This window comes from Notothenia rossii (assembly GCF_949606895.1).
Source record: "Notothenia rossii genome assembly, chromosome: 11".
Lineage (NCBI taxonomy): Eukaryota > Metazoa > Chordata > Actinopteri > Perciformes > Nototheniidae > Notothenia > Notothenia rossii.
The window spans coordinates 9,888,904-9,902,439 of NC_136910.1; the positions used below are offsets into that span (position 1 = coordinate 9,888,904).

Here is a 13,536-nt window from a genome sequence, read left to right on the forward strand (position 1 = left end):
TTGTTTCCAGCCAATCACCATATTTGTTTCAATGTCATTTATACAGCACCAAATCACAGCATAAATATCTTAATCATTATAAAATATAACCGGAATAACAACAAACAACGCTCCAATTAGCAAGCACAAACAAGGTTATGTTGTGTGTGTAATTGTGTGCAGAAAGAACATTTCTGTATAAGTCTTATTTCAACCATGTGGACTCACTGGAAACCTGAGAATGAATGACTGATTTACAACAAAGAAGCTATGGGTGGCAATGTGAAATATGTATAGCAAAGTTCAGAGTATTTATAAAAATTGTATAGGTATAGAACAATACTTTGATTTTGTCCCAAACTAAATGGACAACATGAGCTGTAAGAAGAAAAAAAAACACGTTCACATCCAACAACAACTATGAACAACCTTTATAGAGTGTTTACTCTATGAAAAACCTTCATAGAGTCTGTACTCTATGGGTCATCCAGTCACATGACTTAAAAACAGCCAAATCCTGGAGAATTTTGCATTCCAAAGTCCATTTGGGACTTAAACACATTGTATGCGTCAAGGAGAGGTAGTTTTAATGTGTTGGAACATGTGTTTGCCATTGGGAATGGAGAATCATCAAGGAACTCTATTCCTGGCGATGGTTCAAATCCAGATGGGGGAAGTGAAGTCAGCCCAGTCGCAAACATCAAAACATCTTCCAAAGACACAGCAGTCTGGCTTTCTGCAAAGAAAACATGTTCAGATACATTTTGGCAATGTGTTTCCTGAAATAGTTATAAAAACAGCGATTTACAAACCTTCACAATCGAGGAGATAGTCTGCCCAGTAGCCCAAAGTTTGACTTTCCCTAAGCCTCCTGTTACTCCCTGGTGGACTGAGGTCAGGCTTGAAGAGTCGCTCAAGTTCCAGAGCAGTAAGTCGCTTTTCAGAGTGGCACAGGACCGGGGCCAGCAGAGTAGGGTGCTGCTGTAGTGCGTTTAAAAACTGAAGGGCTGAAAGACCCTCCTTGAATCTGAAGAGTGAACAAAAAAAATATTTCATCACAAAGTCACATTTAAATAACCTAATACCTAAAACAAGGGGGGGGTGGCATGAGCACTTAAAGATTGGCACAAGACAGGCAGGGAAAGGAGAGACGGACGTCCCATATCAGTTATACTACACAGGCACACATTTTGACACTGACTAATTGCTAACAGATAAACATAGAATAAACCAAAGAGGGGGACCATGAGGAATTTTAAACAAAAAATTCTTACATACATTAAAAAAAAATCATATGAATACAAATATGATCTTACCTCTCAATTACAGAGGAGTTTCGGCCAATAATGTACCACTGGAGGTAGTCTGACACAATATCATTCTTTCCTTCAACAGAAGCCACATGTCTCAGACAACCTGCTGTCTGTAACATTGTGCTGTGTCTCATGGTCATTTCTCGCAAGGCATCCACTGAGGCAGCATTCTCAATCTGAAGATTATAAAATGGATATAAACAATCCAGTCAATAACTGCATGTACTGTATATTCTTGCCATTTTTTTTCCATTGCAAGATTTATATATTACTATTACTACTATCCTTGTACAATATATACCTGGCTGCTAAATCCTCTATTACAGGATGTGTTTTTTGTAAATTGTGTTTGTGTATCTTTACTAGTTTTTTATCATTCTTCTTAGGTAACATTAAGTTGTCTTTGGCTCTATTCTGCTCCAACAATGTAAATGTCCCCTCTGTGGGACTAATAAGGGTATTCTGATTCTGATCACAAAACCAAAAATGAAGCCAATTCGGTGTATGTGATAAAGGTAAAGTAAAGATGTCTCAAAACACTGCAGGAACTACATAATAATCCACCCTACCACACTGTTGCTGTATGCAATTCTCACCTCTTGTAAAGCTTTCCCTACTTCTTCATCAGTTATTAAATCAACTGTTGCTTTGAATGAAGGCTGGCCTGCAAGATAATGTACAAGATCTTCTGACAGAAAATGTGGCCCTGGACCTCCATGCACAACTGACACTGCAATCATCTTTCCTGCCAAGTAGTATTCATCCTCCCTAACAGCTGTGAATAAAGGTATTCATATTGCAAAATTAAAACTTTATTTAGTATATACTTTAATGTACTGTAATGAAACTCAACGTTTTGGAAAAAATTGTTCAAGCAACAAATCATATGTCATGTGATATATATGGTTAATGATCATTAACAATTGTATTAGTACACTTCTAACCGTATGCATACCATTTGCATTGTAGACCAAGAAGCGGCGTCCGTCTGGCCCATCAAAAATGGGCCGGTCTTTCAGATTCTTCATCAGTAGAGATAACAACTCTCTCCTGGGACCACCTGAGTCAATTCCTTCTTCGAAAACACCAACATCATCAGTGAATTTTACCAGCATGTCACAGTTTTCTGAATACGATGTACGCTTGAAACCTCTGACTGCTCCATCCCAAACATTAGCCCTTGAAATGTTGAACCGGCTGACTCTTCCATGATCAATAGGCTGTGAGAGGTTAGCAATAATGGCAGGTAATGTAATGTTCATCTCCTCCCTGTAAAGGAAAAAAAGTGACCTTATTAGTGGATATTCCAGAGAGTGCACAAACAGTTAAAAAAAAAAAATGTTGTACCAGAAATATTGTACAGAGAAAAAAAATGTAATGTCACTGTAATAGCTGTCCGTTTACATTTCAGTGTCCAATAAACTCGTCATGTTGACTGCAACCAGCTCTTCGTCCTCTTCTTCAACACATGGTGCATACAGGTCTGTGTATGTACTGTTAGGAAGTGATCATTCCCATGTTAAAACATCTTACAAACAAAAATGTCTTTCTCGTGTAAGTGAGTTACTAACATTTGTACTTACCTGTAGCAAGTAGTCTTGTCTGTATTTGTTTTGGGTGGACCCATATCCTCAGTATCAGATATTACTATCTGAAATACAAATACAAATTTCTGTAACAAAACAACACTGAACATTAGAAACATCAGGCTTCCACAATCTGCCTCAATACCTGTCCAGGCTGAGTTGTGGATGAATGTCCAAGTGCCTTCCTGAAACATGATAAAATTGATAAAATTATTAACTTCATGATACAGGGTATAGTTGAGTTTTAAGTAACATTTAGAGGTAGGAGGAACCATAAGATTTATAAATAACAGATTATTTTTGTTTGAAATTAGATTAAACATGACATGTATGGTATTTTTGTATCCATGTTCACCAGAGAAAATGCTGTGGCCTATTCTTATCATCCACTTAAAGATAAATTACTTATTTTGTAAAAATAAGTACAAACTTACCCTTCATTTTCCGGTTTGTGTTTTGGAGTACTTTTGTTTCGTGGTTCAAATTCAAATACCTGAGAGTAAAAGTGTACAATTATCAACAGCTTCCATTATTGTTCCCTTACCACATATGTCTATCAACAGTGAAACGTTGTGAGTGTTTCTGATAGTAATTGTAACTGCCAAGTTGGTTCTTCTAAAATATTTACCAGAATATAGATTTCCTGCTTAAAATCAAATGTATATGAAAAATAAATAAATGAACATTAAAATAAAATCATTTACGCACCACAGTGTCAGCCTGATTGAATTCAGCTGTGCTCCTAGATGTGATGACAATATCCGAATCAGAGTCTGAGGTATCATCCCCTGTAGTAAAAGCAAAACGTTCAACACATTATTATGTATGCTGCAGTAGAGGATGTTAACATGTAAACAATTAAAATATTGAATAATAACATCCACAAACCTCCTCTAAAATGTTTCTCAAGGCAAATGAAAAGGGTGATCCTGGCATATGCCTTTCCTAAATCCTTTTTATATTCTGCCAATGTGAATGGCTTTTCTGAACCAGGCACATTGACAACCTCTGAGCAGTCTGGATACAAAAGGACGTACGGTCCTTCATCCATGTCCTTGTTAAAGGCTTTCATTTTCTGGACAGCTCGTTCCAGTATAGCAGGTGCTGCTACCTCCGGGTCTGTAAACAACGGGAGTGTTTTCCCTCTCCGAGGCTTTAAATCAACTCCTTGTGGCGACATCATTCCTATGTTTATCTAGTAAAATAGCAGAGATATAAGTAATGAAACACACAGAGACACTGAGATTTCTATGAAACGGTTAATGCAGCTTACCTGGACTCGTCTCTTTTCTTGTTTAAGTCTTCCTTTCCCACAGTTAAAAGACTGTTTCTCTTTTGACTTTGAGTTTCTGTACTCCATGAAAAGTTTATAGGATCGGCCTGGTTGTTCTGCTATGAATAGTTCCAATAAAAATATAATAATTAGCAGCTCCAACAATCAGCAAAAGCAAGTGTGCATTAAAGTTTACGGAAAACCTAAAAATAAAAACTAGCATATTAGCTCAATGCGTTGCTATTCCGTTAAGACATGGATTGGTATTTGACTGATATGAAACTGTGATTGAACTTTTATTTACTGCATGTCTTACATTAGCATCACAAAGCTAGCGCAATACTACACTTACTTTGTTTCGCATTTTCCGGCTGTTTCGATGTCCCCTGTGCGCTTGGTACACCCGTCTGGTCCGTGTCCTTTAAACACTCCAGAGATCCTCCACACGAAAGGCAAAACCGTGTCACTTGTTCCAGGTTGTTTCCACAAAACGGACAAAACATGTTTACCGAACGTAAACACACCATAGACTGTATATGAAACACACTCGCACCTTCGGTCTTTCCGCCAAAACAAATTTAAATTTGAGCCAATCACGTCACGTCCTATGGTCACGTCACGTCACGTCAAGTCACTTCCGGTTTGATTCTGGTTTGTAAATGTGTTTCGGGAAATGTTAATGTGTTTCGGGAAATGTTAAAGTGTTTCGGGAAATGCTAAAGTGTTTTGCATTTTCTTAATTTGTTTTTGTTAATGTTAAATTGTTTTATCCTTGGTAAAAGTGTTTTTGCTAATGTAATTTTGTTTTATAAAATGTAAATTTGTCTCAAGCTTTGTTAAAGTGTTTCACACTTTGTAATTGTCCATTGCACTTCCCAGCCACCGTAGCTTCTTCATTATCCCCTTTTTCCAGCTAACTTCGAGGCACTTTCTGGAAGAAAGAAAAACCATCCATTCATAATTCATGCAGGTCTTAAGAGTAAAAGTCTTTTATCAAAATTAATCCATAACCACTAGAACTGCTGTTCTCAAGTGCAGCAAAAACGAATCCGATTCGTGTTTGAATGACACACCAGTTGAAAGAATATGTTTTGTAAAATCCGGTCTTAATGCTAAGCTAAGCTAACTATTTGACAGAAACAAGAGGTTATTAATCTTCTTATGTAACTCTTGATTATACAACTAATGTTGTAGAGTTTTGAGAGTGAAGTGTTGTGTGCAGCTTATCAATTTGGCTTTTTTGAGATTTTCAGTTAGCATCCAACCATCATTACTAACGCACTCATATGTTTTATTATCCTGTTTTGTTCTCAAACACTCATGCTTAAAAGGCAGCAGGTCCCTCAGCTGTTACAATAGTGACAGAGTCTGAACCTATAGGCTCCACCAGAGTCCTCACATGGACCATTTATTCTTATTTCTCATTGTGCCTTTCTCCATCCCTGCTTTATGGCCCCTGACAACTCATGTGACAAATAGCCTCCAGGCGGCCTCTCTGCTGAAACCTCGGCTCCCCCCAACAATCTTTACGTCCTCTTTTATAATAATCGTCTGATAGCGAAGACTGACCGTGTGCATCAGCCATGGGGAATCACTGTCTGGCATCGGGATCCACCAGCTGCCTGTGTCAATCACCAAGTGTGTTTTCCAGGCCGCTGTAAGTGTGTTGTAGTGAAACCATGCCACCCTGTGGAGGGAAAGGCTCCAATAATGCTTTATTGGAAGTGATTTCTCTTTATGTTTCTTCTTTCAGCACCAGAGCACTGGGTCAAAGACAGATGCTGTGTCTCATTCAAGGACGTGTTTGCAGGATGGATGCTTTCTGACAGAGACTGCAGCTTGGAGACAATCCTCTGGTGGATCGAGGGACTCTTTATTCTGCCAGCGCCACCCCGCTGCACAAACATCAACCCAGAGGTGATAGCTTAAGTGTGTCAAACATGCTAAGATCACTTCTGGTTGTCGAGGGAATAAAAAGCAGATGCCGTCTTTCTGTGCAATCGGAACATCCTTTTCAGCACCTGAGGCTGAGATGTAGTTTTTGGATGTGACTCTCGGTTTAATAAAACCAATGAATGTCTTTGGTTGTATCTCTTAGGTTGAGACACTATAGGCAAACCACTCTTTTTAATGCACTGAAAGAATCCAAAGTGCACACAAACAGTGGTGGAAAGTAACTAAGTACATTTACTCAAGTACTGTACCTGACATAATTGTACTTTACTGGAGTATTTCCATTTGATGCTTCTACTCGGCTGCATTCCAAAGGCATATCATGTACTTATTAGTCCTTTCAAAGTTACTTTGTCCCCAGAAAACACATGATATGCTGCTGTGGTATAATGCAGTGCTGCACTACTAATCTACAAAGTATTTCAAGTATCTAAATGTGGTCCACATTGAACAACTACAATACTAAAACGCTCTTAGATTAATAAAAACAGGACCACATTTGAACCATAATGATATAAGGCAATGCAAATATCCATCCTGCATAACGAGTACTTTTACTTTTCATAGTACATTTGGCTGATAATACTAACTTCAGTACTTTATATTATGCACTAATACTTTTGAACTTTCGCTTAAGTACACATTTGAAATCAGGGCTTTTAAGACCATATTATTTGTCATTTTACTTAAGTAAGGGATCTGACTACTTCTTCCAACCCAGCACATTGAGGGGAGTAGGACACATCTATTCTTATTGCATTTAGTTTTCATTCTATGACATTTTGTGACAGAAATCCACCGTTTTTAATTGTTTATTGTCATTATTTCAGCATTCAGAAAAACATCAAAATCCTATACAAAAAGAGATATGTCCTTATTATTCAGTTTAGTGATGTGAAGCTACTGAAAAAAATATATATATATATGGCACTAATATGCAAACTCTGAAATTGTAAGACAACGTGAACATTAAGTGTGTATTTGGTCAATACTCAAATATATTTCGACATGCATGAGAATTGGTTTATAAAAAGTTACTTGTAGGCCTATACATGTGTTCAATCCATGGTTCAATCATTATTTTGTTCAGACCCAAAACAATGACAAAGGCGCGTTTCTCGGGGAAATCGTTACATTTATGCAGCTTGCTACATAGATTAAAATCAATGAAAATCTATGAGGTGCAGCTGTTTAAACCAGTCAATGTTACTCTGCTGTTACAGAGACGATTGCCATTTGTTTTATGTGTCCATCTTGCCAGCTGGAAAGCAGCCCTTTAAAATAGCTTTGCAGCTGCGCCTTTTTTTTAGCCTCGACGTTTTCTGCGAATTCAACCTTTCGGCCAGGGTTTGGAAACTAACATACAATAACTCTAGTCTAGTGAATAAAGCGGTTGTTTGCTACAGGCCTTTCCGAGCTGAGACTGAGTAATATTGGCCACACACAAGGAGAGGGTGAGCAGTGTGCAGAGCTCCAGGCTGAGCCCCGGTGTCAGGTGCTTTGTGTGACCGCTAGTGATGCCTGATACTGCAGATCGACGCGCTGCAATGGACCGGTGAGACTTCCACTGCTCGGGGGAGGGGTTTCCTGCAGCAGCATGTGAAATATATTAATGAATGACTCTCATATCAGTATTCTTAACGTTCAAGATGAGATGTTTAGGCCTATATGTTTGAATCTACGGTTATAATATAGGCTAGGCCAATGATGTTACGTGATATGCCTGGCATAAGTGTATATCTTTACAAAAAAGGTGTTTATTGCATGCTTCGCTTATAGACAACGCTGCTGCATATCAAGTAACAGTGACACAGCCAGTTAGAGATGTTAGACGTCACTTTATATGATCATCCCGGCTTTACGACTCGTTATTATTGGTTGGCTTGGAGGAGGTGGCTCTCTGTATGGTGAAAATAATCAAAAAAGTCATAGTAGGCTGTAGCCCATGTATAACATTGTGGAAAAAAAGCAATAGTTTATGTCAAAAGATAGGAAGAGATTATAGCATCAACAACATGTCTTGGATATTTCGTTTAAATTTGAGAAAAAGCATCATGTATATAAAAAAATGTATAGTAGGCTATGTCGAAAATAAATGTTATAGTATGTTGAAAATATTAAAAAAAGTTATAGTGAAGTATGGAAAGAAATATCAGAAAGAACAACATACTATACTATTTCCATAAAATAAAATAAATAAAAACATCGTAAAACAAAAAACAGCATAGTATTGTATTTTTAAGTTTTCAGAAAAAAAGATAGTAGGCTATAAAACAAAAAAGCTCAAATATCCCCTTGAGTTGCTTCCTCATCTTATGTTGTCCTTCTGCTCAGGTTTACATAATGGCAGTCAGTTGTTAACAGAGCGTTAATTGAGTCTCTTGCCCCCTCAGATCTGCTACAGTGGAGCACTATAAGGCAGCCATGCTGCTGAGTGGAGCTGGTGATGCTCTGGGATACAGGAACCAGCTGTGGGAGTACAATGAGTCGGGACCGGCCATTCATCAGGTGATTGCAGAAAGAACATAGAAAGAAGTGCTGAAGAGAAACTGCCTAACCACTGCTAAAGGTATAATAACCCTCTGTTGGTTTCCTTTCTTACAGGAGCTGAAGGAGCTCGGTGGTCTGAAGAACATCAAGGCCGAGCTCCCTGATTGGCCGGTGAGCGACGACACAGTCCTTCATCTAGCGACGGCCGAAGGACTGGCAACTGGTGAGGGGCAATAACATTATCCCTCCTGTCTGTCCTTTGCTTGTTTTGATTCCAATGAGGCGTTAAATGGATCGATCTGATAGTCGAAAGTGTTCTGTTGAGGCCTCATTGGAAATCACCCCCCCCCCCTCATGACTAAAGGCTAAATCTAATTTCTACTTGATTTGCTGCTCTATTACGGCTCTGCACAAGTGGAAGGAAATGGTAGAGATGTCTACTTGACCTTTTTCTGCAATAGGGCAACCATGTTAACATCTTTAAAAAGTTTATGAGGAAAGCATCTGCAGAAATGAACGCTCGTCTCCCTCTCAGGCAAGGTTGGGGAGGACCTGTTGCATGATGTAGCGGCACGATATGTGGAGGGGATGAAGGACATGGAGGGGAGGAAGCCAGGGCCTTCAAGCATCCTGGGTGAGACAATTTATTCATTTTGAAATCAGATCACATTTATTTGAAGTGCTTGCAGTGATCTGACTTCTTCTCTGCTCTTTCAGGAGTCTCCCAGCTGAAGCCCGGAGAGGAGGGGGGCTTCAGAGTGAACTATAACCCAGAGGGGACGGGCTGTGGAGCCGCCATGAGGTCCATGTGCATCGGCCTCAGGTAAAACACTCATCGTCACAATAAAAACATAATAACTCAGTCTGATTCGTACGCATGGCTGGGTTATTATTTTCTAATTGTCAATTACTCTGCAGGGTTGTTTTCCTGAGCAGAGGGAAAAGTAGAGGAAATCAAATCCATGTTTCAAATTGATTTCCATTTAAGTGCCACTTCATTATTAATTTTATATTTCTTAATGGCATCTGTTCCTGGAAATAAAGGTCCCTGTTTTAGGACTGGGTTTAATTTGTTGTCTGAAATCCATAAATGTTGATTTATTTGCATTTATCTCAACTGACCATTTATTTACAAGTAAAATCGATGTGCTCTTCATTAAAATTCATTTGTATAATCGATTTTCTTTATCTTAATTTCCATTCCTATGTATCTATTTCCTTTGTCCAATAATTGTATATTAAATAGCTATATATTGTATGTAGCTTTAATGTTTTGTGGTTCGTGTAACATGGCTATACTTGTGGCTATGATTTTCTAAACCCCAAAATAAAATATGAATGATAAAATGGATGAAACACCTATCCACCCAAAGACATGAAAGAATCCAGACTCACCGCTCAGACGCAGACAGACAGAAACGACTGTTTTCTGTCAAATGTGGCACAATAATGGCCATTTATTATCAGCTGCAAGAGGGAGGAGAGCATTACCGTAGTCCTAGCTGATGATATGAGGGATTTAAAAGACTCAGCTTGATATATGCAGACTCTTAATATGTTTATGAAAGAGTTGCCCTACTGAGGTTACGGCCGTGACTTTCAAAGTTAAGGTCAGAGTCCAAAATAACTGAGGTATGTGTGAATACATGTCCTCACTCTAGATTGTAAAATCTACAACATCTAATATTATCTCAGGAAGTAATGAGGAAACTAATGATAAGCTGATAAAAAAATCCACTTTATTAATCTACTGTTGCTAAGTCTGTAAACTGTACAGAAATATAGCCATAGATTTTTCATATCCATAAGTTTCCAAGATCACAGAAAAAGCTAAAAATCTTGAGGTTGGGGAAGAGAGAATCAGGTTTTGACATTTTCTTCCCAAAAAATAATTAAAGTAAAAACAACCACACAGTTCTGATTCATTGTGTTTCTCAATGAATCCACTTAGCTCTAATCTCATCACGGTTGTAGATACATCTTTATTAGGAATCCATTGGATGTTTTTACAAAACAAGGAAACGAAGAGTTAGTGTTTCTCTGTCTTTGCTTGGGATGATGAGGCACAATAATAGGAACACATTTAAGTGATGTAGAATTATTGACCGTCACAGCGCCAGTTGGTCTGGTCAACCTAGGACACGAGATAACATGACATTTCACTTTTAAATTGACATTTAAGGCACTCTGCTCTTTTCCTGAAAAATAATTTATGATAAATGCTACAGTGGGATCAATGAGCAGAAAATGAAAAAAAACAAGCCGTGGAGTCCATTAAAGCATGCAAAGAAGTAATTACTATAAACAGTATCCACACAGAATATAAATGCAGAAAACACTCTGCTGTGTGATGGACCTCATTAAGTAGAACCCTGCAGCTACATATCCTGCCTAACAAATGCTGATAATGACTTAAATACTTTGTCCCCGCCTCGAGGTATCCAAAGCCGGACCAGCTGTTGTCGTTGGTGGCGGTTGCTGTGGAGACTGGCAGGATGACCCACCCTCACCCGACAGGTTTCCTGGGGGCCGTAGCGTCGGCTCTTTTTACAGCGTACGCCGTGCAGCGCAGACCGATCACGACCTGGGGTCTGGGCCTGCTCAACGAGGCCTGTCCAATAGCAAAGTGCTTTGTTCAGGGTCGGGGCTTCGCTGTGGAGGAGACGGAGAGGGACTGGGACTTCTTCTGTGACAAGTGGCAGTGGTATGAGCTGCTGAGATTAAGCTGTCATGCTGTATTCAACATCATCAACTCTCTATTAACCTTTTAAAGCCTTAATGTTAATAGATGATGGCGTGATATTTGTACTGAAATGTTATTGGTCAAGTTCAATTCAGCAGCACTGAGCTCTTTTTATAGTAAAGTAGTGCTCCTAAGGACGATATAAAGTCATCATTTAAAGGGCCCTATCATTTTCATTCTCAGTTTCAGTTTCATTTTGCGCTTTATGTCTCTTTTGACATGTTTTAATGTTCAAAAAGCTCTTTATTTGTCTCATACTGCCTGAGCTGCGGCACCTCTTTTCACCCTCTGTCTGAAACCAGAGCCCAGTCTGCTCTGATTGGTTAGCTGGCTCTGTTGTGATTGGTCAACCACATAGAGATGTTGGAGCACTAGCCAATAGAGATGTTGGAGCACTAGCCAATAGAAGCTCAAGTGTTACATAGTGATGTCATTATGGTACGGAGATAAACATAGGAGTCAAATGGAGGCGTTTCAGGCAGGTGTGTGGAAGAGAAGCTCCCTCTGGAGGGAACTTTGAGATGTTAGCCTTTGTAGACCATTTACTACGGTAAAGGGAAACCCCCAAAAACATAATAGGGCCACTTCAGAAAATCATTAGATTTGAGACGAGTGTGGATGTCAGGACTATCTCTTACCTCCGTCCTCAGGTACCTGGACACCAGGGGCATCTCCTGTGGGGTGGGGCCTGTGATCTGGCCCTCCTCCTACGGCCCAGCGGAGAGAGACGAGGACTACAAGAGCTTCAGTCTGTCGGGTCGGGCGGGGCGCAGCGGACACGACGCCCCGATGATCGCGCTGGACGCCCTGCTGGGGGCGGGGGCCGACTGGGAGGAGCTTATGAGCAGAGCCGGCTTCCATGGGGGTCAGAGATATTTTAATGGGGGCCTTTATGATGTTGGAGGCTGAGAGGAGTATTGCAGTAACTCACATCCCATCAAAGCTTCAAACATCTCATTTAAACTCTTAACCTCGACATTTTCAACTTTAAACCTAAACTTCTTTTAAGGCTAAACATAGACTTCCAGCTCAGCCTGGTAATCACAGCCCCACTTCTTTAATTGATCATTTGACCTTTTAAAATGTGTTCGTACTCTTCTCTTGCATGAAGTGTCAGTGTATGGCTGAAAAGATTTAATGGAAAAACGCAACATTTACTTTTTATAATGGATTGACTAAATTTATAGCAGTGTGTGTATATAGTGTATAACAATTTCCAAAAGTCTTGGCATGAATAAATGAGTCATATTATAGTACATCATTTAAAATGTCATATCTGTCATTAAGTCATAATAGCATGACTAGAAAGAAAATTCAGAGTATAAGCCATTAAAAAATACCTCCTAGTATAAATATATTTGCAATAGAGAATGAAAGTTAATAGATTGTTTTTTGAAAGTATAGTGTAAAGGTAAAAAGTATATATGCCATGTCAGTCTCAAAAATGGCATATTAAAAATGTCTTTAGCATAAATTAGAGCTTCCTATTATGCTAAATTAAGTAACACTGTCTATGGTTTCCTTCCGGCCCAGGCGACAGTGACAGCACCGCAGTGATCGCCGGCTGCTGCTGGGGTCTCCTGTACGGCACCCAGGGGGTCCCTGAGGGCAACTACTGCAACCTGGAGTACCGGGACCGGCTGGAGCGCAGCGGGGAGCAGCTCTACGCCCTGTCCCACTGAGGAGCAGACCCTGCTGCACTGACTGTGTCCTGACGTCCCGCACCGAGGGGGAACGAGGCCACACTCTCCGACACATCGACGGACAGCTGGGTGGCGCTCTGCCGTTCATCGAACCAGAGCGCTGACACCGAGCCACACTGGAGGGGTGACATTCTGACTGAAGGGGAAGCGGAGTGCCTTACTCACCCGAAGAAGAGTCTCATCCGCCAGAACAAGTCTGCCTCATGACGCGGATGTATAAAGAGGAGTCCCCCTAGTGACCATTTTAAATTAACATGCAGACTTACACCACTGAGTGGAACAAATCCCAGCTAATGAGAAAGTGAAGAGAAGACAAAGAATCCCCTAGGAGACAATTATGTCGTTTTGTCAGCCTGACATAATGGCAGTGAATTATCGAGCTCTTGTTATTGTCTAATGAAAAGTAAATGTGTGTGTCTCATTAGAGTGGCTTCCTGCAGTGCAGAACTGTAACTGCCAACACAATTCATGTTTCAATAAATTAAACAAACAAGGC

General features: G+C 39.8%; 2 protein-coding genes across 5 annotated transcripts in view; one reads left to right on the top strand and one right to left on the bottom strand.

Annotated features, from left to right (window-relative positions):
* Positions 1–13,535, top strand: part of adprh (ADP-ribosylarginine hydrolase) — a 49,030-nt gene extending 35,495 nt beyond the window's left edge. Inside the window, exons 3-11 of one of the 3 annotated variants that reach the window (XM_079657149.1) lie at positions 5,905–6,068; positions 7,511–7,659; positions 8,498–8,612; positions 8,709–8,817; positions 9,130–9,228; positions 9,312–9,417; positions 11,032–11,298; positions 11,988–12,202; positions 12,871–13,535. In XM_079657149.1, the coding sequence (XP_079513275.1) occupies positions 7,622–7,659; positions 8,498–8,612; positions 8,709–8,817; positions 9,130–9,228; positions 9,312–9,417; positions 11,032–11,298; positions 11,988–12,202; positions 12,871–13,019 (1,098 nt within the window). In that variant the 5' untranslated portion in view covers positions 5,905–6,068; positions 7,511–7,621 and the 3' untranslated portion in view covers positions 13,020–13,535. Of the gene's footprint in view, positions 1–5,904; positions 6,069–7,349; positions 7,660–8,497; positions 8,613–8,708; positions 8,818–9,129; positions 9,229–9,311; positions 9,418–11,031; positions 11,299–11,987; positions 12,203–12,870 lie in introns of those variants that run through there. The other 2 variants (XM_079657147.1, XM_079657148.1) reach the window with 2 other exon arrangements.
* LOC307023685 (G2/M phase-specific E3 ubiquitin-protein ligase-like) lies at positions 23–5,008 on the bottom strand. Of its 2 annotated transcripts, XM_079657137.1 has the most exons (13): positions 4,504–5,008; positions 4,152–4,270; positions 3,767–4,073; positions 3,587–3,666; positions 3,313–3,371; positions 3,024–3,063; positions 2,876–2,943; positions 2,697–2,786; positions 2,248–2,561; positions 1,889–2,067; positions 1,296–1,468; positions 792–1,006; positions 23–715 (listed from the first exon to the last, which is right to left on the bottom strand). In XM_079657137.1, the coding sequence occupies exons 1-13, from the start codon at positions 4,676–4,678 to the stop codon at positions 480–482; spliced, it is 2,055 nt and encodes a 684-aa protein (XP_079513263.1). In that variant the 5' UTR covers positions 4,679–5,008; the 3' UTR covers positions 23–479. The 2 variants fall into 2 exon arrangements, with proteins under 2 accessions (XP_079513263.1, XP_079513264.1); XM_079657138.1 differs by lacking the exons at positions 3,767–4,073; positions 4,152–4,270 and having other exon boundaries at positions 4,504–5,006.
* Position 13,536: the final 1 nt, after the last annotated feature.